The sequence below is a fragment of the Anser brachyrhynchus genome (genome assembly GCF_964034855.1).
Source record: "Anser brachyrhynchus genome assembly, chromosome: 5".
In the NCBI taxonomy this organism is placed as follows: Eukaryota; Metazoa; Chordata; class Aves; order Anseriformes; family Anatidae; genus Anser; species Anser brachyrhynchus.
This window is the reverse complement of record NC_137699.1, coordinates 53409821-53434365: the sequence shown is the minus strand read 5'-3', so window position 1 is coordinate 53434365 and position 24545 is coordinate 53409821. Positions and strand designations below refer to the sequence as shown.

Genomic DNA, 24545 nt, shown 5'->3' with positions numbered 1-24545 from the left:
TCCGCATACCTGTCTCCGGCAATAAAGGGCAACATCATATGCTTTCTTATCTGCATTCGTTCCCCCAGAGGCTACAGATAGATCAGGCCAGCCATCGCCCAGAAAACACGAGGCTCTGGCATAATTGCAAGGACTGGCATTGAATCCCGAGCTGAGCTCCTGCGGGTTTCCTGCAGGGGCTGGGATGATGTTCCCGACGTGCAGGATCATGGTTATTTTCCCCACTTCCCTCCAGGCACTGACATTAGCTGTGCTCCTCCTTGGAAATGCGGGTGAGTCTGTACGTGAGGTGTAGGGGCGAAACTGCGAGCCTGCTGTGCTCCAGACCCCGTGCCATGCCGGCTGTGAAGGCATTGCCTTCCCCTGGAAGACAAAGGCTCCTCTGGGTGCCTCCCCTATCCAGTTCCCTCCCATCCCAAGAGACTCTAGGCAGCAGCGTTTTCCCTCTTTCTCCTCTTACTTTACCACAGTGGTTTAAAAGGGATAAGATCAAGCTCTTGGGTTAGCATAAAAAGCTGGGGTGAAATCCTAAGGGAAAGTCCTCGCATACATGAAAGTCCTGGGCATCAGTCCAGAAGAGGTAGGCAAAGAGCATACAGGTTTGGGAGGGGATCAAAGAAACCTGCAGCAGCCATCCATCGGAGTAGGAGGAAGGTTCAGGCACCTGTAAGAAACTCTTGGAATTAGCATTGCCGTTGGTACCCTCATTCTGGGGGCAGCTTTTCACCTTGACTGCTGGCTGAGCTCCTGCCTGGCTCCACGGAGCCCCCATCTGCCTGCAGGTGTGCATCTGGGGGAGCCTGCTGGAGAGCTGCTGGAGGGCAGGCTCCTGCCTGCAGCACTCAGGCTCAGTTGTTGTTCTTCTTTCCAGTTGTACTTCTGAAGTTTGGCAGAACCTGTGCAAGCACCTGGCTCGCATACCAGGCCCCTGAGAGCAGCCTTCCTGAAAATGCCCTCACCCTTTTTTTGGAGGACAAGGGATCACCTCCTGGCTGGGGGTGCTGGATGAAGCAGAGAGCATTGCAGCACCTCTGCACAACATCCCTGTGGCCCAGACATCACCTACTGCCTACAGTGCCCTGCGGGAGCCCAGGACAGGTTATCTCCCAAGAAAAGGAGCTGTCAAGGTGGAGAAGCGCTGCTCCTGCTCGGCACATCGACAATGAGAGCTTGCCATCTGCTGGAAGGCGATCAGCATTGACAGGCAACGCTCTGGCATGAGCTCCTGGGTGTAGGAACATATGCCGCTCCCCTTCACGGCCACCCCGACTCCCGGCACTGCTGAGACACGTCCCTCCCTTTGACACCCTCTCAGGACGCACCGTGCCACCCGCACGTCCAGCCCGGCACGGGGCAGCTGGCTCCCCACCGCGTCCGCTCCCGGCAGCACACTTCCAGATGGAGAGTCCTCGGGTTTCCAAATCAGGTTTTATTCACGTGTAGGAGTACAGGAGCGAATCTGCAGCAAAAGGGATCACAGAGCTGGCCTAGCAGTGCAAGCGGTGTCACCTTGGGGTATCAGTAGTATTAGTACACCGTGTAACATCGCTTCTCAAAAGCAGCATCAACCTTACTGGCCTGTTATCCCACTGCTGCTCTGCATCGGATGGCGCACGAGCAGAGTTATCCTCCTGGTGTGGAAACCACCACGGTAACTTGTCAGTGCACATACTGCGTTCTCTGTAACACTGCCAGTACCAAATGTCCTGAATTCCCTTCATTTCGTGGTAGATCTTAAGCCCAAGCTCCTATTAGGTATCCATGTATTTCTGGAAGGTGGGATTTTCACATTATCATTTTTCCCCTAGCTGAGCCAAGCTGAAAGGCAGCACAGAGCGAACAATTTTGGAGCAGCTGCAGGAAGGGCTGCAGGACGTTCTCCTGCCTCTGGCTCAAGTTGCACAAGCATTTCTTCGAGGAAAGGTCAAGTTTAAGCAGCGTTTGATTCTAGGCCCTCACTTCCAACTCTGCTGTACATTCTAGGCTGGTCCAAGCACTCGTGTAGCTTCACAGTGAACCAGATGGGGAAAACAATCCAGGTTAAAATGAACCCAACAAGACCTCCCCAAAAGAGCAGTGCTGCCTGGGTGGTGAACCTACACTCTGACCAACGTTGGAAGTAGAAGAGACTGAAGAAAAATGAGGCAGAAGCAACAGGGACAATTAGTGGTCACAATCTCTGAGTTTTGTTTCAGATCACTTCTCAATCATTTTTCTCACTTAGAGCAGGGATGGAAAAACTGTTTTACCAAGAGAATAGCTCCAAAGTTCTCTTCCTAAATTCAGTCCAAATCTTGTGCTCTACTATGTTTTTGATTTCATTGTGTAAACATAACATTCCCCTAACAAGGGCTTACTTAGACCATGTCGTGTTGTAAGCAAAATTAGTGGAAACTATCCACTGGGATTTGACTCCAGCTTTGTGCGGAGCTCTCAGGGATACTCCAGTGAAAAGATGTCCGTTTAAAATTCTGGACAGAACCAAACAGTCCCCCAGGAACATAGCAGGCTTTGCAATTCCAGGTACGCTTCAGACTGAAGATGTTCACATATATCCAGAGTGAAAGAAAATCCTACGGTTTTCTTTCATACGTGATGAGAAAATTAGGAAAATTTCCAATCTGGTAATCCTCTAAAGGGGCCTGTAAAATCTAACCTTCGATTACTTTGAAAATCTACGAAATCTGAAGAAACTCAGCCACTTCCATTTCATGCTTCCCTTCCTGACGGTCACGCCTGGAAGCCTTTTGGAAGGCTCCTGGGCTTTAATTTACACATTACTCCATCTAGTGGTCGAAGGGTTCCAGAATCCAAGAGTTTAAAACTCTGCCCTGGTACCAGCTGGACTTCAAACCTCTGCAGCAACTTTGCCATCACCACTTTCGCCTCCATCTGTTAGGAAGAAAAGCAAACTCATTATCAGTGACAGCAAATACAGCTTTGACTACAGCTGCTTAAATTCAGTGTGCTATGTCATACTGCTTTGTCAACACAGAGATTTAAAACTTAAAATCCCGGGGCTTCCTGGATTTGATGACAATTGACAGGCACAAAGATGTTCTCTGTGTTTATGTTTTTAGCCTGGTTTTGGCAATCAGAGTGTCAGCCCAGCCACTTTAACCTGCCAATTTTGAGCACCAATGCTAAGATGAACTCAGAGCACGTTTCTGACTGCAAGGTAGAAACATGCCCTGCCTCCGCCTTGCGCAGGGTCAGTACAGGCCCCATCTCTGCACACTATGAACTGGTACAGGGATTGCTAACAAAACCTCACTGCAGGCCTGCTTACCTGTGCAAACACCTGCCCGATACAGGAGCGGGGTCCCAGCGAGAATGGAAAATAGGAGTAATATGGCCTACAGAGAAAAATATTCAAAACTGTCATTCTGATGGCTTTGTCATAAAGAAAGAAGCAAATACTTCACCACCACAGCAAGTAAATAGTCAAAATGTCACCCCACCTAGCTAACTTGTCAAGGCAATCTCCAAATTAACATTTTTTTCATTCAGAGCAGCAGTACACCTCTGAAAAAAAATTCCCTAAGCATCTCCACTTTGTGTTGACTCAGCTCACAGAGATATTTTTATGCATGCAAACCTTATTTGTAAGCTGATTTTCAAGCAGACTCCAAATGCTCCAGCCCATCACGGGACATAACGATCCATACGACTATCGGTCCTGTGGGCAGGTCTGAACCACATCAGCAAGAGGACATGTGGTTCAGGAAACCAGACTAACTCCCGTCTGAAGTAAAGCCCCTGAACAACAAAGTAGTTTGATGCAGGGGCCTCAGCACCAACTGTTTTGAAATATCACCCCCGCAGCAGAACAACATCTGCCCCTGGGCCCCTCGTCCTGTCTCTAATGTGGAGACAGTTCAAGCTTCCTGGGGTAAAGGCTGTCACACGTTAAATGCTGGTATTGCCTTAGGGCAAATACTGGTCTGGTTTTGGCCAAGGGTTTGACCTCAATGTAAATATTAAATAGCATTAGCATTGGTCTTTTTTGTAAGGTATTGTGTGGTCTGAAGAACTTCTGAACAGAAGCTGCACGCTGTTGTTTTCCATCTGAATTTGGATATGGCTTCAGTGTTCAGAGAATCACAGAATCATAGAATATCTTGAGTTGGAAGGGACCCACAAGAGTCATCAAGTCCAACTCCTGGCTCCACAACTTACACGAGTGTTACTCATACTTGGAATGGGAAAACAGTTTTATTCTGCTTTCTTCCCCTTGAAATCTCTTCCTGTAACGGTTCCTGGTTACATGTGTAGTAAGCTGGAAGTAAAATAACTCACTTTGGTGCATCTTTGCTAAATCGTTCTGGATTGAAAGTGAGTGGATCCTCAAAGTACCTTTCCATCCGCCCCATGATATAGGTGCTGAACTGCCAAGAAAGAGTTTATTTGCTTTAGTCAGCAGAAGCTTACTGAGAACGCCTCTTTGCCGTCACAGATGCAAAAACATCCCCAGAGCGTGCACTCCTCAGGCAAAACCGACCCAGGTTCCCGATTCATACCTCTGTTTTGGGCACAATTTCAGTGAGGCCAGAAGGAATAGTCAGGGAGTATTTTGGCCTCTGATACGCACACATGTTGCATGTGGATCCAGTGCAGCAGGTTAAAGCTGCTGATGGGGGATGTTGCTGCAGGACTCACAATTACTGTCGTGTTTGCAGGAATCCTGACACCTTCGATGACATTTTCCTTCTCTGTCCAGCGTACCGTCCCTGGGACAGGCGGGTATAGCCGCAGCGATTCCTTCAGAACCTGCATCAGCAAAAAGCACAAAAGGTCAGTTAGTTACTACAGTGTAGGAAGCAGAAATAAAATTAATTACTTCCCCACGGCCTTTCACTCTGCCTAAATGGGAGCTTTTGACTTGTGGAACAGATGCTGGTTATCTCCCTTGGACTCCTGTGGGAAAAATAAATGACAAAGTCAGCTCCTTTGCTTCAGACTTGTTCTTTCTTATGACTGGTATAAAAAGTATAGAAGAAAAAAGAAGTGAAAAGCACGAGAGACGCCATGCATTGAACAGATCTAACACCTAGAGCTGGGTTAACAACTAAGTGAAAAACTACTGGGAAGGAATTCAGAGGGAGTATCTGAGAGTGAAGTTCATGCACCCAACGAGCCGTGCTCAGAGCTTGCTGCCGCCAGCACGGGTGGCTGCTGCCACCTCCTTCCCACCCTCAGCACTGTGCTCCTGCCTTTGTGCTGCTGATGGTGCACGGGGAACTGCGCCAGGTCACAGCACCAAAATGACAAAAAAACCAACCTGGCAAAGAAAAATGAATAAGGAACAGTGAGAAAAAAGTAGAACGAGACCATTTCTTTTGGTGGCACTGAGCTGTAAGAATGGCTTATTTCATGAAAGTGAAGCCTAATTAACAGTGCACATTAGCATTGCATTGCAAATGCAATTAACGGTGTGTATGCACGAGTGAATTAATGAAAAAGAAGAGTTGACAAAAGGATTCAGAATTGCTTGAATGACAAGAGAGGAGTCCCATGGTCTCTGATCCTCCAGGGACAGACTGGCTCTCTGACCAAGGGCAACTGTGATTTTGCTTGTGCAGATCCAAGCTTGTTCTGTTAAATAAACTCTCTGCTTTGAGAAGCTCTCATGTGATCTGTCTTAACACTGAAAGGCTCAGATACCTAGTCCTAATTGGAGTGGTGTAATTGTGATGATGTTTGGAGAAGTCTGGAGCAACCTGCTGGTTTCTGTAAGCACACAAGGATGTCTTTTCCTCACAAGAAATGGACTTTAGTAATTTATCCCCCATCAAAGCACCGTGATCTGGGGGATGGGACATGGCAAATGGTAAAACACCGGCACCCAGCTCAACAGGGCAGTTTAAGAAAAGAGTGATGGTGGAAGACCACTAAAATAACAGGAAAATTTAAGTAGGGAGAGTAGTTGCCAGGACTGTGATTCAGCCCCTCTGGAGGGTTACTGATGTTCCCCCATCTTGTTAAAAAAGATATGCAATGTGAATGCTGGCAAGTAGCCAAGCCCTGGCTTTACAGCTCATTACTAACTTTCTACAGATAAGACCTCTTTTAGGACCAAAGTCTCTCGTTTTGTTGTTGTTGTTGTTGTTGTTTTGAGTGACTGAAGGGGGTTTAACGACTGAATAATATTAAAAAATGAAATTGCAAAAACTACCCATTATTTTTGGCTGTCTTCAAATCCTGCTTCGTTTATTGCACTACAGTGAGATCATAGTTGGAAATGCTTTAATAATAATCAAACAAAAATAGAGCTGGGAGTTTGGGAACTGCGTGGGACTCATGCGAAGGTTGGGCTCAAGGTTGCAAACTCTTCTTAAAATATGACTACAATTTCATCTTAAACAGGTAGGGATTAAGCAACTCTGCTCTAGCTTCCTGGCTGGTAATAATGAAAGCAAGCAGTGAAGGAATCGTGTGGGATTTCAGAATGAAATCCTAGGAGCATCCTTCCCAACAAGGCTGGGCTGCTGCAGATGGCTCTCTACCTGCTTGCTTACTCTCTGAGGACAAATACCGTCAGCATCTTGGTGTTGCTCCTAAAATCTTAAAAGCGTAGGGCTCCTCTTGGCAGTCGCATGACATGGCAGGAGCACTACCAAACAGCTCTGACTGGTATCTTACCTCACCCCCACAGTACCTGTGATAAGTACTTCAGTTTGCCAAGATCCTCATAGTTGATGTCTCTCTTGGCACCAAGGACTTCATCCACTTCGGCCTGAACTCTACAGTTAAATTAAAAAATGTTAGTTGCAGACACCCATTTTTTGCTAGGCAAGCTGACAAAGTACATTTTCTACTTTCCAGACACTGAGTTGGATTTTGACTTCCATCCTCAGGCAAAATGCCTACTGATTCCCAGCCAGCCTGCCTGAACTTGTGCCTCGTTATCAGGGAGCAGTAACGCGCACACAGCACAACCGAACCAGGCAGCATTCGGGACCAGCTTCATATAAAGGCTTTGAAAAAAAATCACATAGATGGAAGTGAAATAATTCATCCCCAAGCTTCCTTTTAAATGTTAGGTATATTAGACTACCAAGTTGTTTCTTTTGGAAGGAAGGCTAGAATTTATTAAGAATTGATCCTAGCTTTTTGACAATCCTTACAATTAACTTCCCCTTGAAATTAACAGTGAGCTGGCTTTGCAAATGAGAGCGCCTGTACCTTTCCATTATTTCAGGATGCTGAGCCAGGGCCATTACTGTAAACGACAACTGATTGGCAGTGGTTTCATGACCTAACAACACAAAAAATCAGTTTAAAGTTTAGTATGAAATAAGATGATACTATTAAGGTCTACTTGCGTTATTGTCAATAGGAGACTTTAAAAGTCATGCCCCAAACAGTAAATTTCAGGTATGCTAGAAATTAACTGAAACACTAACAGGGAGGTAATTTCTGTATAAGTGCCCTTCAAGAACTTTCAAGAACAAGACATAGCTGGTAAAGATACAGGCTGTCTTGTTCAATTCACGGCTGCAGTTGTTATATATGGCAGTGACTTGTTATGAATTCCCTGTCAGCAAGGGTCAGCACTAACACTCAGCAGAGGCCAGGGAGATTCAGTATTTACCTTGTCATATTATTGGACACATAGTCCTGTTGAGAAGCAATGATATACTGGTTTTGAGGAAAAACTGAGCTTCTAATAGTTATTCTTTGAAATGTTTGCTTTATGCGGATTTTTTTATGTGGATGTTTTTAATGTGGATTTTTTTTTATGGATATGCATATGTTCTGTTTTAAAGCACTACAGAAAACAGACTTTAAAGATGTATTTGTTAAAAAATGTCTTTTTTGCGAAAGAACGGTATTTGACCCAACCCCAGGAGGTCACCTAAATCCTACTGACTTGCCAGATCAAACTTTCTGTGCCCTTTACCCCATGTATCACCTTGTCCTCTGCTTCTCCTGATGGCCTTGGCAGTGCCCTCTCCTACCTGGCAATGATTAATGCCCTTAGGGCAAGAATGGTGTTCACTTGTGTGGGTGAGCTGAGGTGAGGTGAAGACCCCTGCTTGTACCCCAGCAGGCAGAGCCACTCCCTGCACCACCACCCTGGCTTTCTTTGCTATGCTGGTATAACGGAACAAGGATAAAACTTAATTTGCCTATGAGAAAATGAAGAGTTCTTTTCAGACTTTGCTCAGCTGGTCTTACATCAGTATAATGACGCTGTCTTCCAGCAAAGTGACTCCTGGTCACAGCAGCATCAGAAGGAGTGAGCAAAGCTCCCATAGGCAGCCCAAGGCTGAGTACGGCTTCCCACATTACATATACAAGTATTAAAGTAGCTACTAACCCGCAACAAAGAAAGTGACAAAGTTATCCAGAATGTTTTCGTCATCTCTAGTTTCTTCCAGAGCTGTCACGACAGAAAAATGAATGAGATTAGAAAATGACCCTGTACCCCAGCTGGAAGAGTCAGGGCACTCTGCTCTGCTTTGAGCATTTTTTCTGAGGTGGAACTGGGAGGGAATGCTGAGAGGACTACTCGGTGGGGACCTGTGACCAGTACTTGATCCAACATCAAGAAACAAGGAATTTTCAAAACAAGTCCTAGTACGACTCTTCAGTGTGAAAAAACATGTTTCCGAAGTCATTAAAGGAGGACTGAGTCCTAAAGTTCAGATTCCCAAAATAAGTCTTCCCAAATCTCAGGAAAAGCACACCACAGACAAATTAACTCAAAGAGCAATGTGTTTCCTACCATCTCCTTTCAGTATCTGCGTAAGAATATCTAACGTGTCTTCCTTCCCACTCTGGATGGCTTCCCTCCTCTGGTCAATGCACTCCTTTCCCACACGCCGCAGCAGCCTCAGGCTCTCCCGGGCCTCCTTTATCATTTTCTGTTTTCCTGGCATATACTGAATACAGAATTAATTTAGTCATTTTATTTCTTTTGCTGGTAAAAACACCACCAGTGTTATTTTTCAAGTGAGCACCCCATTTCTATTTTAGCAATACGCGTGCTGTCCATGGAACAAAGTGAATGTCCCCAGAATGAAGTGTTTGGGCTAAAAAGAGAAATATTTCAATCTGTGCATGCTGATGACCTGCCTTGTCAGAGCTGACATGTTAAGCACCATGAGCAAAACTCCTCACCTCCCCAAGGAAAGAAACTGTAGTAAGTGGCACAGAACCCAACCTTTGGACCCAAAAGGGAAAACAGGAGCTCTAAAAGTCTGAACTACAGCTTTCTTGAGAGACGGTGGAGTGTAACTTAACTGTTTTAGATTTCATCGATAATTTCTTAGTACATGAATATTAGTCCAAAATACTTTTTTATGGTAAGAAAGTTCAAATTTCTTCCACCTTGAGTAAAGGCTGAAGTACTTCTTGGACAAACGGCAAGGACTTTCCAATTTTTGCAGCGATGGGCGTGAAAGTATAAAAGGACACAAGAGGAAACAGGCAGGGGGGAGGAGAAGGCAGAAAGACAGACACAAAGCATTAAATAATAATGTTAATTTTGCAAGTGTTTTAAAGTGCTAGTTAATTTTATCTCAGTGCATGTTGGAGGAAAAGAACTGCTGCTGATGTTTTCCTTGTCACATACGGACCACACACAACCCCAGCCCCATACGGACGCAGAGGCTCCAGCTGGACATGCGAGAGGACTGACGCGAGGAGCACACAGACCTTCACAAAGGGGATGCGCATCTCAGTCATTCCCTTCATAATCATGGTCACAGCATGTGGGAACGGTGTCCGGTCATCACTCAGCGCGTTCAACTCCATGCCAAAGGCTACCTGAGGAGAGGGGGAGAAAAAGGGAGCCACTTCCTAATCCTCCTGGCTCAGCAGGGCTGGGATGAAACAGCAGGATTGCCTCACACCGACTGTCTTTTACCAGAAAAATGCCTCAGGCTAGGTTCTGCCCTGCAGGAGCCTGGGAGGGAAGGGTGATAGCTACATTAGGCTTCCTCCTTATTTGGGGGAATTAATGTTACTTTCAATTCATGTTTCACATAACGAAAGGAAGAGCCAGTGTCAGGCAGACTTCATGCTGATGTATAATAACACAACACGCATCCGTGAACAAATAGCAGTGCCCCTTTTGTCTGGAGGGCTGGGACTCATGAGGCTGTAAGGGTTTTTGCAAAGGGCCCTCTGTGCAGCATGCTGCTGGCCACACTTATATGACATAAACCCTTCCCTAACTGCCCCTTCCTATGTCGCAGTCTGAATGGAAGTGCCTCATCTACTGCCTCAATTCTTCGGGCATTTCTGGGTGGAGATCTGTTTCCTTGGCTCCAGCTCCTGATCCCGCTACTTCCATTCCTTCCTGCTAATTGCGAAGGAAGCAAGAAAGCAGACAGCTGGTACCTTTGCAATGACATCCAAAGTCACCCGGCTCATCATCGTCAGCATGCTAAACTCTTTCTTTCCATCTGCCTTTTCCTCTAGCTTCTCCATCAGCTCCTCTGCTTTTTCATTAAAAGTTTCCATCAGGCCAATCAGGTAGCTGAACAATTAATAAAAATGAGTGATCGGGCTCTGGGGAGGACATCTTTGCTCAGGCAAAATTATCTTCTTGTTTTCCATAGAAAATTATAAATAATTTATTTTAATTCATATTGTTTTAATTATATTTATTATATTATTATATTTAATTATATTATTGTTTTAATTTATATTGTTTTAAGCTTAAATTTATAACAAATTTGCCTTAGTACTTTAAAAAAACAAACATAAAATGAGCTAAATTCCTCTTGTAGCAGCCCAGCTCTATCCTGCCACGTAAATAACAGCTGCCGTGGCAAAGGGCTTTGGCCTGGGCATGTCGAGGCTGATGGACAAATCTTCAGACCCTGAATGCAATGCGTCTACTTTGTACAGGCACTCGCAAGCAAACCAGACCAAACCCCAGCTTATTAATCAAGCTCTGTCTCCCACAGGGAGTCACTCAGGTGAATGATTAGGCTTGCCCACTTCAAATAGCTGAGGTCTGTTTTCACATGGGATAAAGCAGCCATCAGCACATTCTTGGGACCTTCCTGCCATCACTGAGTTTGTACGGGTGTCACTCCCACAGGAAAAACCCGGTCCCATTGTACTTGTCAAGGGAACGATGTGTTACTGTGTTACACTCAACGTAAAATAGCATTTTGACACTAATTGGATTTTCTTTTTCTAAACATCAAAAAATGGATTAACAACAGTGAGAATCATGAAAATACAGCAGAAACAACAGATAGATCATCCCAGAAATGTTTGCCTTACGTGCGGCTGAAAGCTGGATCCATCACCTTCCGCTGCTTGTGCCAATGCTCGTAGTTGCGATCAGTTACCAAGCCATTCCCTAGAAATCTGGCATTTAGGAAAACAAAGAAAGGAACAGTTTTCAGCAGGGGAGCCAGCCCAAGCCTGTCAAGTCACAAAGGAAACTCTTCCACATCTACTTTCTTGTATTTTTCCCATGTGCAGAGAGTACATTGTTGCTGCGAGTACACCATCTTTTCATCTTGTGGACAACACCCGAATTGCAGCTATGTTTTGCCTGGTATGCGTGGACTGCTGAGTCCAACAGGGGATGCTGGCTCATTACACAGGTTCCCCAAAACAACTGTGCAAATAATTAACATAATAACTGAATTATTCTGTTTTCAGAAGCATCAAGATAACAGTGAAAACTCCCCTTTCCTATCATTTTGCTTAGGAGCTGGAAACTCCAGCGCATTTGGTGCTCCAAAATCCAAGTGAGAAGTTTGATGATGGTCTTCAGCAACCTATTCTGAGACTAACTGAACATCCACAGTGGAAAAAGCATAAGATCAAGGTAAAAAATCCAACATAACCTCCTGCCTGATCAGGAAGACATTCGACTTGACACACGCACATTCAGCATCATTTAGTAGATACCTGTTGCTTAAATATGTCTGGAATTAGTCATTAATGTCAATGCTAAGACAGATGGTCTGACTCAAAACAAGTGTCGTGCCTGTGCCTTTATTAATCTTTCACTCATTTTCAGATCACAGTGACTTCAGATGGATTTTTCCTACCTTACACCGAACATGTTGAAGATACGACCATAGACCAGGCGATCCTTAGGGTACTGCGGTGACATCAAGAACTCCTAAAATCAAATCCCAGGTCAGTGAATGCTGAGTGCTCTCTGTTTCCCAGACAAAACATAAAAAGCCACTCACACATTCACTCTTTTCCTCCTGTAGCAACAGACTACATGAATTATTTGGTGTGCTCTGATTCCCCAGTTTCCACACTGGTAACTTGTTTTGCATGCCTATAGCACTTTTTGCCCAGTGACCTGGAATCTCACTCTATGATTATTACAAAGGTTTAGAGGAAGAAATCCAGCCCCGTTGTGCCTTGTTCTTTTGAGATATTAGGCTCTTGCAGATAGTCTGCTTTTCAGAAAGGGTGGATGCTTGCTCTATCTGCAGTTTAAAGGGAAGTAACAAAGTAAATCAACTGATTAAGTAAGAAAATAAATCTGGACAGCCGAGGGTGCAGGCCACCTCGCCCTGGTAACCCAGCCAGAGTCACGCTCCCTGAAGGCACAGGCTGCTGCACCATGCTGCCCTAACCACCAGACACCACCTCTCTTTTTTGGAGGGATGGGCTGATCCCCACTGTCAATTCTGTTTTATTCTGCAGTACCTTCACTCCTTCAGGACTCAGAATCATTACTGAGACTCTGTGAAAAGCATTAAACCGTATAACAGGTCCATACTTCTCCGACCTACAGAAAGAAAAGGAAAAAGAAGAGAATTATGGTACAAAACACCAACACCTAACAGCTCAAACCTAACAACTTCAAGGGGCCAAAGGAGCATGGACTTGGAATTACTGCAGACTTGAGTGAATAACGCTGCTAAGAGAAAGATCAATGCTTTCTTTTCTGCCTGGTAATTCTACCAACCTTCTGAAGGATGCTAAATATGTAACTCAATGCCTCTGTGCCTTGTTTTCCCAATTTGTATAACAAAAGCTAGCCGAGCCTAGCTTAGTGGTGTGTCTCAACTTACCACTGCAAGAAAAGATCGTGTATAAGCTCCTGTTTCTCCAGCATTCTCCAAACGATTGGCAGATGTCCAAGTAGAAAGCTGCAGAAAATGAAGTTAAGAGTATCAGGAGGATGCCAAAACAGGGGTTTGTATGGATTGCAATGCTCAGGACTGATATTTTGGGAGGGATGGCTGTGGAAGGATGTGGGGTGAGCTCCAAGCCCCTGTTGTTTTGCTGCGGTCTAATGATGCAAGCAACATTTTGGAATGACGCTAGCACTGGGTAGATGTTCTAGTTTTAAATGAAACAAACACGCTCCAGATTCTTTGCCGAGGGAAATAAGCAGGGTAAACCCAACTCCATTTCTGTGGCTCTGTTTATAACCCTGCATGTCCGTGTGCCATTTATTCAGTATACATCCTTATCCTTGTTGCTCATCGGATGCAATATGTGTTGCTTGTGGCTTTCCTCCTGGTAAGGAAAGGTAAAAATAACACACAGTGATGCCAGTGCCCAGCCACCACCCAGATAAGCTGCGGACCTTGGTCACTTGGTGCCCCTGCACAGCCAGGGGCATTGGTGCAGAGAGGCAGGACAAAATGCTGCCTGGCCGCACACCCACGGCGGCTTTTTTTTCTGAGAGAGACTATGAAATGTTGAAGGAAAACTTAGAAGGATTCACTGATTCATATGGAAATCGCAGAACTGAATAAAAAGGGTTAACTCTTCACATACAATAGCTGTATTCAAAAGCCAGAGATCAATTTCTTCCTTCAGATGTGAACAGGGAATTCCCACAGGCTTTGTGCACATCTGAAGGAAGATTTGGCCAAGCTCCTCTCCAAATCAAGCAAGCTATGCTAGAGATCTGTTTTCCATTTGAGACACAGAGAGCCATGCTATCATCCTCTTCAGTATAAACAAGCTATAGGGGAAAAACAGGCTCTTATTTTATTTCTGTTGGAACCGGTAGGTGCTTAAAATAACAAGCTCTCCACAAAGTTACCCAACATCTACAGAAACTTTTAATCCTTCCTTTGCTTGACTCCTCCGCTGTAACCGGACTCCAAAAAGACAAAAAGTTCCAAAGAAGACAAAGTCCTTTGTTAGCCAAAGCTCCGGGAACCACTCTATCTGCAGCGTATGAAACAAGGTCCCACTCACGGCTTCCCTTGTGTGGCTGGGGAGTTGTGACAAACTGGATGTTTTGTCCTCTGTCCCATCACTACCCAGTTCAGTTAGGTGCTACAACAGGCCAAGAGCATTCATCCGCTAATGAGAAGTCACAACTCCTCTCACTTAACTGCACGCCATGAAAAAACTAAGTAAGGGCTTGGTTTGGGATATATAATTAAGTGACATTACCATCTGAAAACATGCACTTACAAAGAAATTCTTTTTTCCATTTCTTACTATTAGATCTCTAATACGAAGCAAACCTTTGAAGAGACAACCTTATGTCTTCAAAGGGGAGCCATTCACACGGCAGAAACGACACAAAGCCACTATGACTCACGTTTTCAGCCTGTTGTGCACAGGCCTCATTTAGAGATGTGCTGTGTTAGTCCGGATAAAACAAATCAGCCCAGGAAATCAAGGGTGTTAACATAATCTTGTCATCATGCAGCCATAAGAGCTGAGGCAAAGTCTGAGGTTTTGATAAGATCCTCCTGCACTTCATCCTAAAACAAGGCTTTCTTAAGCTTTTATTAAAGGTAAGAGACAAGAATGAAGGGAAAGTCGTATGGGACACAGTAACACCGTGAAAAGACGCTGGCTGTGGACTGAGTGGCTGGGAGCAGCTCTGCCAACAAGAGACCGGGGTTCGGTCCTGGTGGGCAGCAAGCTGGGTGCCAGCCAACCTTTCTGCTGCCTCATCTGAGAAGTGTTTACGTTTGGATAATCCCATTTTAGAACCGAGATCGTGGAGTCATTTGGGTTGGCAAGGACCTCTGGAGGCCACCGGTCCAGTCCCCGGCTGAAGGCCAGAGCTGCGTGACTTTGCTCAGGGACTCATCCAGCCACTCGTGGCAGTGTTTGAGCACAGGACGGTGAGGTTGTTTTGCCTCACACCTAATCAGAATTTCCCGTGTGGGAACTGGTGTACATTGTCCTTTGTGCTGTGCTGTGCACCTCCAAGGAGACTCTGGCCCCATCATCTCATAACCACCTGTGTACTGGGGAGGTTACACCAGCACCCTGTGCCACCTTCTTTTATAAACTGCTTACCAGAGCTGGAGCTATTTGATCTTTCTTACCTTGGATATTTAGGAATGGAAGTGTTTGTGCCACAAGTACTGCAATGAGGGTTTTGGACAGTCGCTGACAATTTATACTTTTGAAAAGCTGTCAAGTACCGTGGGCTCACAGGGCAGACAAGCCTGCACATAGCGAATCAGTACTAGAAACATTCCTGCGGAGGATCTGAGGCTGATCACCACGATCACGCCTCAAATCCTGGAGAAGGGTCAGAAAAGCTGCCACAGGGCTACTTAACTGCCATTAGGTTAGGGCGTGACTTCACACCTCAAAACGCACCTAAGGACAAGCAGGTTCAGGTAGGACAGGATCCACCCCAGCCCTAATCATCACATCTGACCCCGATGACACAAGTGGGCTGAAACCTGGGGATAAGTCCCCGTGGGACTGCTTCTGTCCGAGAGCGCTGGTGGGGTGCCTCCCGGTGTCACGCTGTCAGGGCAGCTGCACCCAGAGGTGCGGTTAACGGGACGCCTGCGTGCCGTGAACCCGCTGAGGGGAACCCAGAAGGGTGAGGCCGGCCCCGAGCTCCGCCCGGCCCCGAACTCTCCCTGCTCGCCTCGCTCCCACCCCCGGCCGGCCGCGGGGACACACGCAGGGACAACACGGGGACGACACAGGGGCGCCCACCCGGCTCCTGAGCCCTTACCTCTCGCGGGGGGCGCCGGGGATGTGGTCATACTTGGCGTGGACGTGCCTCACGTAGCAGCAGTAGAGCCCGGCCGCCAGCAGCAGCAGCAGCAGCAGCAGCAGGGCCCCGGCCGCCAGCCCGCCCAGCGCCGCCATGGCCCGCGGCGGCGCCTCCCAGCGCTGGGTGCCCGGCTGAGGGCGGGCGGGGCGAGCCGCGGGGACGCGGGCTGAGGGCCGCGGCCTGGCCCGGGGGGTTGGCCTCGGGTGTGCGTGGGGAAATCGTGTAATTAGTGCGGTTGTGTGACTGTGATAGTGCCAACGCTTCCTCCCAGCTCGGCACAGGTGTTGGAATGGGGGCAAAGCGCCAAAGGAGGTTACAGCAAGGGTGTGGGAACCCGTCGGTGCTCTGGGGGGGATGAACAGAAACGAACAGCACACCGTGCCCGCTTCTAGCTCCCCCCAGCCCTGCCGCCTGCCCCCGGGGGTCCCCCTCACTGCCGTCCTGGCAGGGCCAGGGGCAGGACACAAGCTGCCTGCCGTGCCCCTCACCGACAGGCAGGCACGCCACCTCACCAGCAGCCTGTCACTAAAGGGCGTCCCCATTCTCATGCTCCCTCCTCACATACATCTCACTCAGCCTGCCATGGCAGGATGCTAAGCTAGCTGGATTTTTATCGTGTCTTCTTCTGTTTTGCCTCCTGTGGGTCTCTGACACGTTTCTCAGCAGGAATTTTCATCCCTGCTTTTTCCAGTGTGGTGCCTTTCCCGGGTTCTCCCGCACCATCTCCCACGTGGCCGTACCTCTCCGCAGTAGGAGGGAGAGGGTATAATTCATAGCACACCTCACTTTGGTTCATCTGATGCAGCAGTCATCTGCCAGGTACCCCCAAGGGTCAGCTCACTTAGGTTTTCAGAAGGAATGACTGTGCTAAAATGCCACGATCTGCAGGTTTTCCTTGGTCTTCCTGCGTCATTTCTACTTGCGCATGAGACTAGCAGATCAGAGATAGCAGAGAAGTGCTGTCAAAGCAACAACAGAACATGCTGGTGTAAGAGTTTTTATCTTTATTTCGTTTTTGTTTCGCAATGTAAATGATTTTGAATGGCCTGATACTGATAGAGGGGCAGAGGAGAGTCAATAGTGAAGGAGAATTTAAGGGGCACCTGTAGCATCTGGGGCTGTGTCTTCTATATGCTGCTTTCCTGTGTGTATGCGTGTCTGCCTATCCCTCACTAGCAGCTTTGTGGCCAACTTCGACAAAACTTGCCACAGAAACACAGATTATGAAAAGCTTGAAAACCAGGCAGGTAAAAGAAATTGGACTGGCTTTGTGATGTGAGTGAGGCCAAGGAGAGGTCTGGTATGGCAGATGTCAGAAGATGACAGATTTTCTGTTGAAGTCACCAGGAAGCAGCACTTCTCAAAGGCAGACATGGCCAAAACCTCCCTGCATTTCGGTTCCTTGGCCTGGACTTGGGTGGCATCATTTAAGCAGGTCCCTGGGGAGGCAGAAGGATCGGCTCAGGCAGGACTCGTAATAAACCCGTGGAAGCCAGGCAGGAGCTCCTGGGCTTTCCCCAACCACTGAACCCCCTACTCCAGCCTGCAGGCATGAGAGCTGCTCCACGGGCACGCCAGCGCTCTTCTGGCCTGGCATTGCGTAGCACAAGTAATGAGTTAGGTGGTGACACCACATCACAACCCCTGAGAGCCACCGAGTCTTGACAGTGCTCAAATGGTACAAAATGCTAGAAAGCACAGTCACAGCTGTCAGTACACAAGTAGGTTGTATTTTGTTTTAGTATTGTTTGGATTTCTGTTAAATTTAATTTTAACATTGATTTTTCTTGAGTCAGTACTTCTTTCTTTGGTTTGAAGTAACTGCAACAACCCTGGAATGATTTTCCCGTGTGTTTTGAGTACACATTTCCAGTTTTTTTTTTTGTTGTTGTTTTTTAATCTGGAAATAGTCTAGTTGGTATATTCTCAAAGACCAACACTATTATCTAACTACTGTTTCAATTTATCTTACTCGAAAGTAGATCTTATTTCCTGTCAAGGTTGCGGTGTTATAACCTCTTGTTTTCATTGGGGAAAAAAAAAACCTAACATTCTTTCCCATTTGGTCAGGCAATATACATCATGATCTCATGATGCAAATAGCAATCACCGGGGAAGATATAGCTAATCACAAGAACAGCATCACCCCAAGAAGGTGCTAAGAAACTAAAGCTAGGTAATGAAACCCCATCTTTAAAGCCACTCAGTGAGCTTCCTGATGAAGTATTGATTTTCTGAGTTTCACTGATGATTTTTTTTTTCAGTGTTATTCAGGAATAGATTGTAGTTATCTGTAGGGCTCATTCATTTGAAAGCAATCTCAAAATACTTCCGATGGAAAATTCCTGCTTGCACCTTGTTTGCAAGCAGCTCACGGGGTGTATTTAAGAGGTGATAAAATATTTGGTATTTTATATTTTTTTGATGGGATAGAGAGACCATGCAATATAGTTCTCATCCCTGATTGCAACAGGCAAGTTAACAAGCTTTAATAAAAACTTTTGCTTGTATTCTAACATATTTTCCGTACCCTGGAGCGATGGACATGATACAAAGGCACTGCGCTGCTGGGTTTTTCCTCTGCCTGGGACCCGCACGCTGCACCAAGCAGGAGCGGAGGCTGGGCCCGCTGCCTTTGCCCGTCTGTCCCTTTCCTGCTGGGGACTGAACTGCCATCGCGCGGACATTTTGCCAACTTGCACCTTCCCAGAAACACAAAGAGCGAGAGAGGCCCGGGAGCAGAACAGCAGAGCAGAAAGCTGGGAATTGCTAAGTGGTGTGAAGCTACGAGGTGAATTTGAAACATTAACCGTAGCTAGGATTCGTGCAAACTCCTCTTCTCTTTTGTTTGTCTTTTCATAGCCATTCAGCTAGGAAACGTTTACTGTTCTCTCTTGAGAGGTCCAGTACTGTACAGGCTGCCAGTGTGGGCAGCAAGGAGAGGGCAGAGCAGAGGCTTCGCTTATGCTTGGCAATACCGAGGCGGGTATCGTGGGGCAAGCTCAACTTGCCAATAAATACATCTCTAAATAAAGAGCTTTTAACTTTGCTGTTAAATGCCTCCATCTGTTGTATGCTACTGGTTCAGTGCAGATGGCGATTAAATTAGTGCCTCTCCTGGAGAATTGACAGTCTTTTTAAACCCTCAGCCCCCTGCATTAAGGTCCATATGGAACTCATACGGGTCTGGGGCTCATGTAAGCAATGCACTTCACCCTTGTCCAGTGGAAACGCACATTTCAGGGCTGGTTTTACTAGGTGTGCCCTCCTTTCCTGGTCAGAAACATGGTCCGGGTGGGATCTGAGGACTGAGTGCTGTTTTGGGATTTCGGTCCTTCTGGCCAGCTCTGCTGCACTTCGGGAAGCCCACACACAGCACTGCGCCATCACTCTTCTGCTAAGACTTGAGGATTTAGCTGTGCCCAAGGCATGGGGTCCCTAGGGCACATGCTCATGCAGAAATTATGTAGGGATGCAGGTTTTTGTACACAGGCAGAGAAAAATCAAAACATTTTGTTTAGCCGAAAGCAAATAGATTTCACTGTGTCTGCACACAGTGTGCCTTCACTTGCCTCTGACCATCTCACATACTTGCTGTATTGTGGCAAATGGTCATTTGTTTTTAATAGCACAAAAGCTAAAGTTCTCTGCTCCAAGAACTGCAAAATTCAGGGAACAAAATTTATCTTCTCAAGCTTTCTTGCTACAGGATTGCAGCTCAATTTACCATTGAATCTGAAGAGCTTAGACAGAAAAATATTCTGCATGTCTTTGAGCGTGGCGCTAGGATGCCACGGTGCCAGCAGACAGTTATCCAGCTCACTGCGACACTGTCTGAAGAATATACCCAGGTTTCAAAATATTCATTGAAATAAACTTCCAAAATCTATCTTGTTCTCCTGATAGCCAACTAATAATACCTGATGTCCTTGTTTTTTACTGCTATTATGACAGCCAATGTGAAAAATATGGAGGCAGATGAACTTACCGAGAGTAAGATCATATGGAACAAATATATAGGAGAGACATGTACATTAATTCCTCTCTCCTTAAACAGTCAGCAATTGCTTCTCTGACACCAGTCATTTACCATATACAGGGAGATATTTGTGTTCATTCGTATATTGTCTCACAGGAAAAAATAGAACACATACTTTGATTTCATCATTTGGTTATTTTTATCATATAAAACAAACTGCAATATTATAAGTAATACTACAAAATATGGACTTATATTGTGTTACCAACACGATTATTATGCATGACCTCATTTTAAATCCAGCTATTAATAAAATAAAATGAGAAATGTTGCTTCTGTTAAAAATAATTACATAACTTTCTTCAGCATATATATATGTATATGCATATAATACGGATATAAAATGTAAAGCTGAAGGCCAAATTCTGCTGTTAGTTGCATCAGTGTCAATCATAATTAAATCTAGGCAAGCCAAAGTTAGTGAGGGTAGTGAAGGTTTTGGAAACTGACCCATTATTTTAACCTAATTATTAAGGAACCAGAAATGGAAAAGTGACGTCAAGTCAATAACCAACAAATGGCTCTCTGTTTGCAGCTGGGACAATCAGCTCCCCGCGTGCAGGGTCCCAAGCCACAGACCCTGCTGGGGAAGACCAGAGCATCCTCCCTGCAGACCAGGGCTGGGCTGGGGTAGGAACACCCCCTGCAACACCTCTGCAGTTCAGGAACTTTCCCCATCCTACTGCGCATGGCAAGGAGGAACCACAGGTCCCCCAAACTGTCCCTGCTGCTTCCTCCAGAAGCACCTTGTCTCTCTCTAAGGCATCTGTAAGTATCATTTGGAAAGCTGGGCACAGGAAAAGGGGTTTCAGGTCTTGGTTTAAAGAACTGCTACGCACAAGCAATGAAACACCTTGAGGTCTGCAACAACTCTGGCATCTACCTAAAACCACAATGCCCCACCCACAGTAAAAGTAAGGGGAACAAAAAAATGAAAAAAAAAAAAAGGAACACTCTAAATATCATTGATACATTCACTACGTCCAAAAGCAGGTGCACAAAAATCAAAGAAAATCATCATTCTAACTCGTAACCCAGCCCAGGATAACTGGGGAAATGTTTCCTGGAGCCTCCTTTATCAGCGTGGCTGTAGGCAAAACAAATCATGCTTTTCAGGGCCTGACACCCAGTTGTACTCCAGTCTTCTCTGAGGTGCCAGACTGGGTAATTTTTCTCTCTTTCTCAACATCAGAACCTTTTTTGTGAACAGTCATCTACACCAACAGATTACTGCCTGCTCCACCCAGCTTTTTGAACTGCTGATTCTTCCCAAACCCAGCTAGATGGAGCCGTTTCCTGCCCAGGTGACAAAGCACCTTTGGGCCATGATGTCCTGGCTTTATCAGGAGAAAGCCTTTTGCTTTCCCATCCTGCTTGTGTGCACGGAAGGAAGGTCCCTGTGGGCAGCGCTGGACCTTGACACCCTTCAAGGCCACCAGAGCCACCTCACTCAAGCAGGCACGACAGGAAAATTCAGAAAAATCGTGTGATATAAGGGAACTGATCTACCCACAGAGCTTTTGCTTCAAATTAAGCTACACTGGGCACAGGAGACAACAGAACCTTTGCAGAACAAAACTGCGAGTGGGCTTAGGTACTTACCCAACGTGGCCCATACGGCCCTTTGGGCAGTTTCACCCTGAGCGGCCTGTCAGCCAGCTCCCAGATGCTGAGCTCCACAGGACTGGAAGAGCAAAATTGATCCTTCTCAGTCAATAAAATGTTCCAGCACAGAGTTAGCGAGTAATTGGTAAGACTCTCCGTGCTGAATGAAGACAGCCCAAGGACTCAGGCGTTGCCACCAGCTAATGCCCCTGAGGTACAAGGTACTTGATGTCAGTGCTTACACCTGGCTGACCACTGAGGATCCTTTTCCTTAGAAATGGTGTCTCCATTTGCTTCGTTATTGTTAAGGAAGGATTGCAGTTTCCATCCTAACTGCTTCTCTGACTGCATTAAATCGTTGCTGGAGGCAGCTCTATAGCCGCACCTGTGCCCCTGAGCAAAGTCTAGGCATGAGAAACCTTGGGAAAGTCATGTACAAGGCAGCAAGGTATGGACGCGTGGGCTTGGGGTCTTATTTAACAGAGAAAAGTGTAGATACTTAGAACTTAAATTTGGCATGTAGCTGTTAGTTATCAAGCAACGCTTGCGCCCCTTCTTACAGAAAATGCATGCTTGTGTGAGAAATGATCTAAACAACCGTACAGCTGCTAGCAGATTGAAGAACCGACCGGCGAGACGTGGGGAGAGGCTGGTAGGGGAGGTAAAGGAAGGAGAACACCCCTGGCAGCACGTGAGGGGGGCTCCCCAGGCTCACTTCCACACCTCGCCGCAGCCGCTGGCCCACACCGGGCACGGCTCTCCTCGCCGCGTGCCGTGCTGGAGCCAGCGTCACCCGCAGTGCCGCTACCGCACCTTCCGGGCTTGAGTCATGGCTTCAGCACTACTTAATGACACGCCACAGGGTTCAGTAGCGTGATGCACACACCTCATGCCAAGCTCGAGTGATTTTGGCCTAAAGGTAACGTCTGCGCCACAGACGGCAACGCGGTGCAGCAGTGCTTGGGCTGGAGGCCGGGTAGCGAGAGGCAACAGCTCGGCACGCGGCTCTTCTGCCTTGGAGGTGGAGAAAAAGTGGTGGCAAGGCTGCGTCTGCTCTGTTCCTGCAGAGATACGATGGGCTCCCTACGTGACGCTGCTGTGCCAACGCGCCGCTTTCGCTTTGCAACAGGGTAAGGAGAAAAGCAGGTGCTCCAGTCCCAGTCACGGAGGGGAATCAGGAGAGAAGGCAGTAAAAAATGTTACTATTTGGCAAAAGTCTGGGTTTGCCATGTAACACGTGGAGAAAAGCAGCTGCACTCTGGTAACCAGCATTATTCTGGGCTATTTTAAGACCCTTACCTTGCATCAGCATCCAGGCTGGGATACCGGCATGTTCAAATGTAGCAGGAGGGTTCATCCGTTTATCTACAGCTCAATTCACCTGACATCCTGGTACATAAATGCATTTTGAAATGAAGAAAAATGCTACCTGTAAGCACCCTATTAACTGGCAGGTGATATCTCAGGTATTTAAATGCAGATGTATTTCTGCGCTTTGAATAGCACAGGCTCATTATTTAAATACTGGGGAAGCAGACTGACAAATGCCAGGACTTAGAATAGATGTATTTTAAGCTTGGAAGAGAGCACGATGACTGGTATCATCTTCCCTGCATCAGATCAACGCACCGAGCTGGCAGGCACAGACCCTTGCACGCATACTCGTGCACTGAGCTGGCACGCACGCACCTGAGTGCTTTTCCCACCCGGTGTAGGCTAGGAGAAATGACAAGGAGGAGAAAATACATTTGCAAGCCTCCTCTCTACCTCTGCCAATAAATATTTCCGCCGTGATGCCTGTGGCACAGGGTAACTCCGGCGGTAAGCACCGGGGGGGCGCAGGCCTGCGCCTGCTGAGCCGCTGCGAGCGCTCTGCTGGATGCCAGGCGCCTTCACCGGCACCAGACCCCGTGCCACCAAGTGACCATCACCCGGGGAGTGGTGGCAGTCAGACCTGCATGGAGGTGGCCTTCGCTTCCGCTTGGGACGTTTGTGTGGGCTACAGGAGGCGTGGGGAACAAAGAGTTAAGTCGGAAACACCACGTACCTGGAACTGATGGTGAAATTCCTGCCTAATTCGTTCGTGGCAGACATCCCTGATTCATCTCAATTTTAAAGTACCTTCTGTTACTCAGGACATTTTTTTTTTTTTAACCCACACGTTTTTAAGCTTTACTGTGATCATGAATTTCCTTAAAATCTCACAGCCAGAGCTAGCTGAAATTTGGCTAAGGAACCAAAAGAAGTGAGGAACTCTGGAAAAGAAAGGTATCTTTGCCTTCAGTTTGCTTCCAGCCCTCTAGTCCCATCAGCTAAATAGCTGCCAACTCTTTTAATAGAATTTACAAAGGCCTCTCTTGTTCCCTGAACGTTTTGATGTGCTTGAAACGAATTTCTGCACTTTAAACAAACGCACTTGCACCCTCCCTGCAGTAGGAAAGGCCTACTGACAGGCTGGTTCCTCACAGCGTTTGGGGGTTTTACAATGAAGAGAAGCATTATGCAAAAGGCACTTTATATGTCTCTTTTCCCCTTTACACTTAATAAGAACTAGGGTGGCAGCGTTATTTTTCTGTTCATCTGCTTTTGTACAGTGAAAGTACTCTTTACTATCAAAAAGCATTTAATGGATATATGAAAAAGTTCAGGAAAAGCCATTTAAAACAATGTTATTTACCATATGCACCCATGTTCTTGTCTTAAGAGGACACCGTCAACTTGAAATTGGGGAATTAAAACATCCATAGGAAGAGCTTTGCTGGATGCACCAGGCATTTTACACTTGCTTCATTTTGTCTTTCTCATGTTCTTGTGTGAACTGTAAGAAAAAACCTACCCCAACTACATCAGGAAAAAATAATCAGGCAAAATCCTATCCAATGCAGAGAGACCACAAAAAATGAATACACATCTCCGGTCGCTACACAGCTGAAAAACACATTTCAGACAAATTGA

At 46.5% G+C, this 24545-nt stretch overlaps 1 protein-coding gene across 1 annotated transcript; it reads right to left on the bottom strand.

The window, feature by feature from the left end:
* Window positions 1-1412: 1412 nt before the first annotated feature.
* CYP46A1 (cytochrome P450 family 46 subfamily A member 1) lies at window positions 1413-16092 on the bottom strand. Its single transcript, XM_080594413.1, has 15 exons — window positions 15905-16092; window positions 13017-13094; window positions 12649-12730; window positions 12030-12103; window positions 11248-11334; window positions 10351-10489; window positions 9664-9774; window positions 8732-8888; window positions 8324-8386; window positions 7186-7258; window positions 6659-6743; window positions 4660-4770; window positions 4300-4388; window positions 3290-3356; window positions 1413-2892 (listed from the first exon to the last, which is right to left on the bottom strand). Exons 1-15 carry the CDS (start codon window positions 16039-16041, stop codon window positions 2731-2733), a joined length of 1515 nt encoding a protein of 504 aa, XP_080450539.1. The 5' UTR covers window positions 16042-16092; the 3' UTR covers window positions 1413-2730.
* Window positions 16093-24545: the final 8453 nt, after the last annotated feature.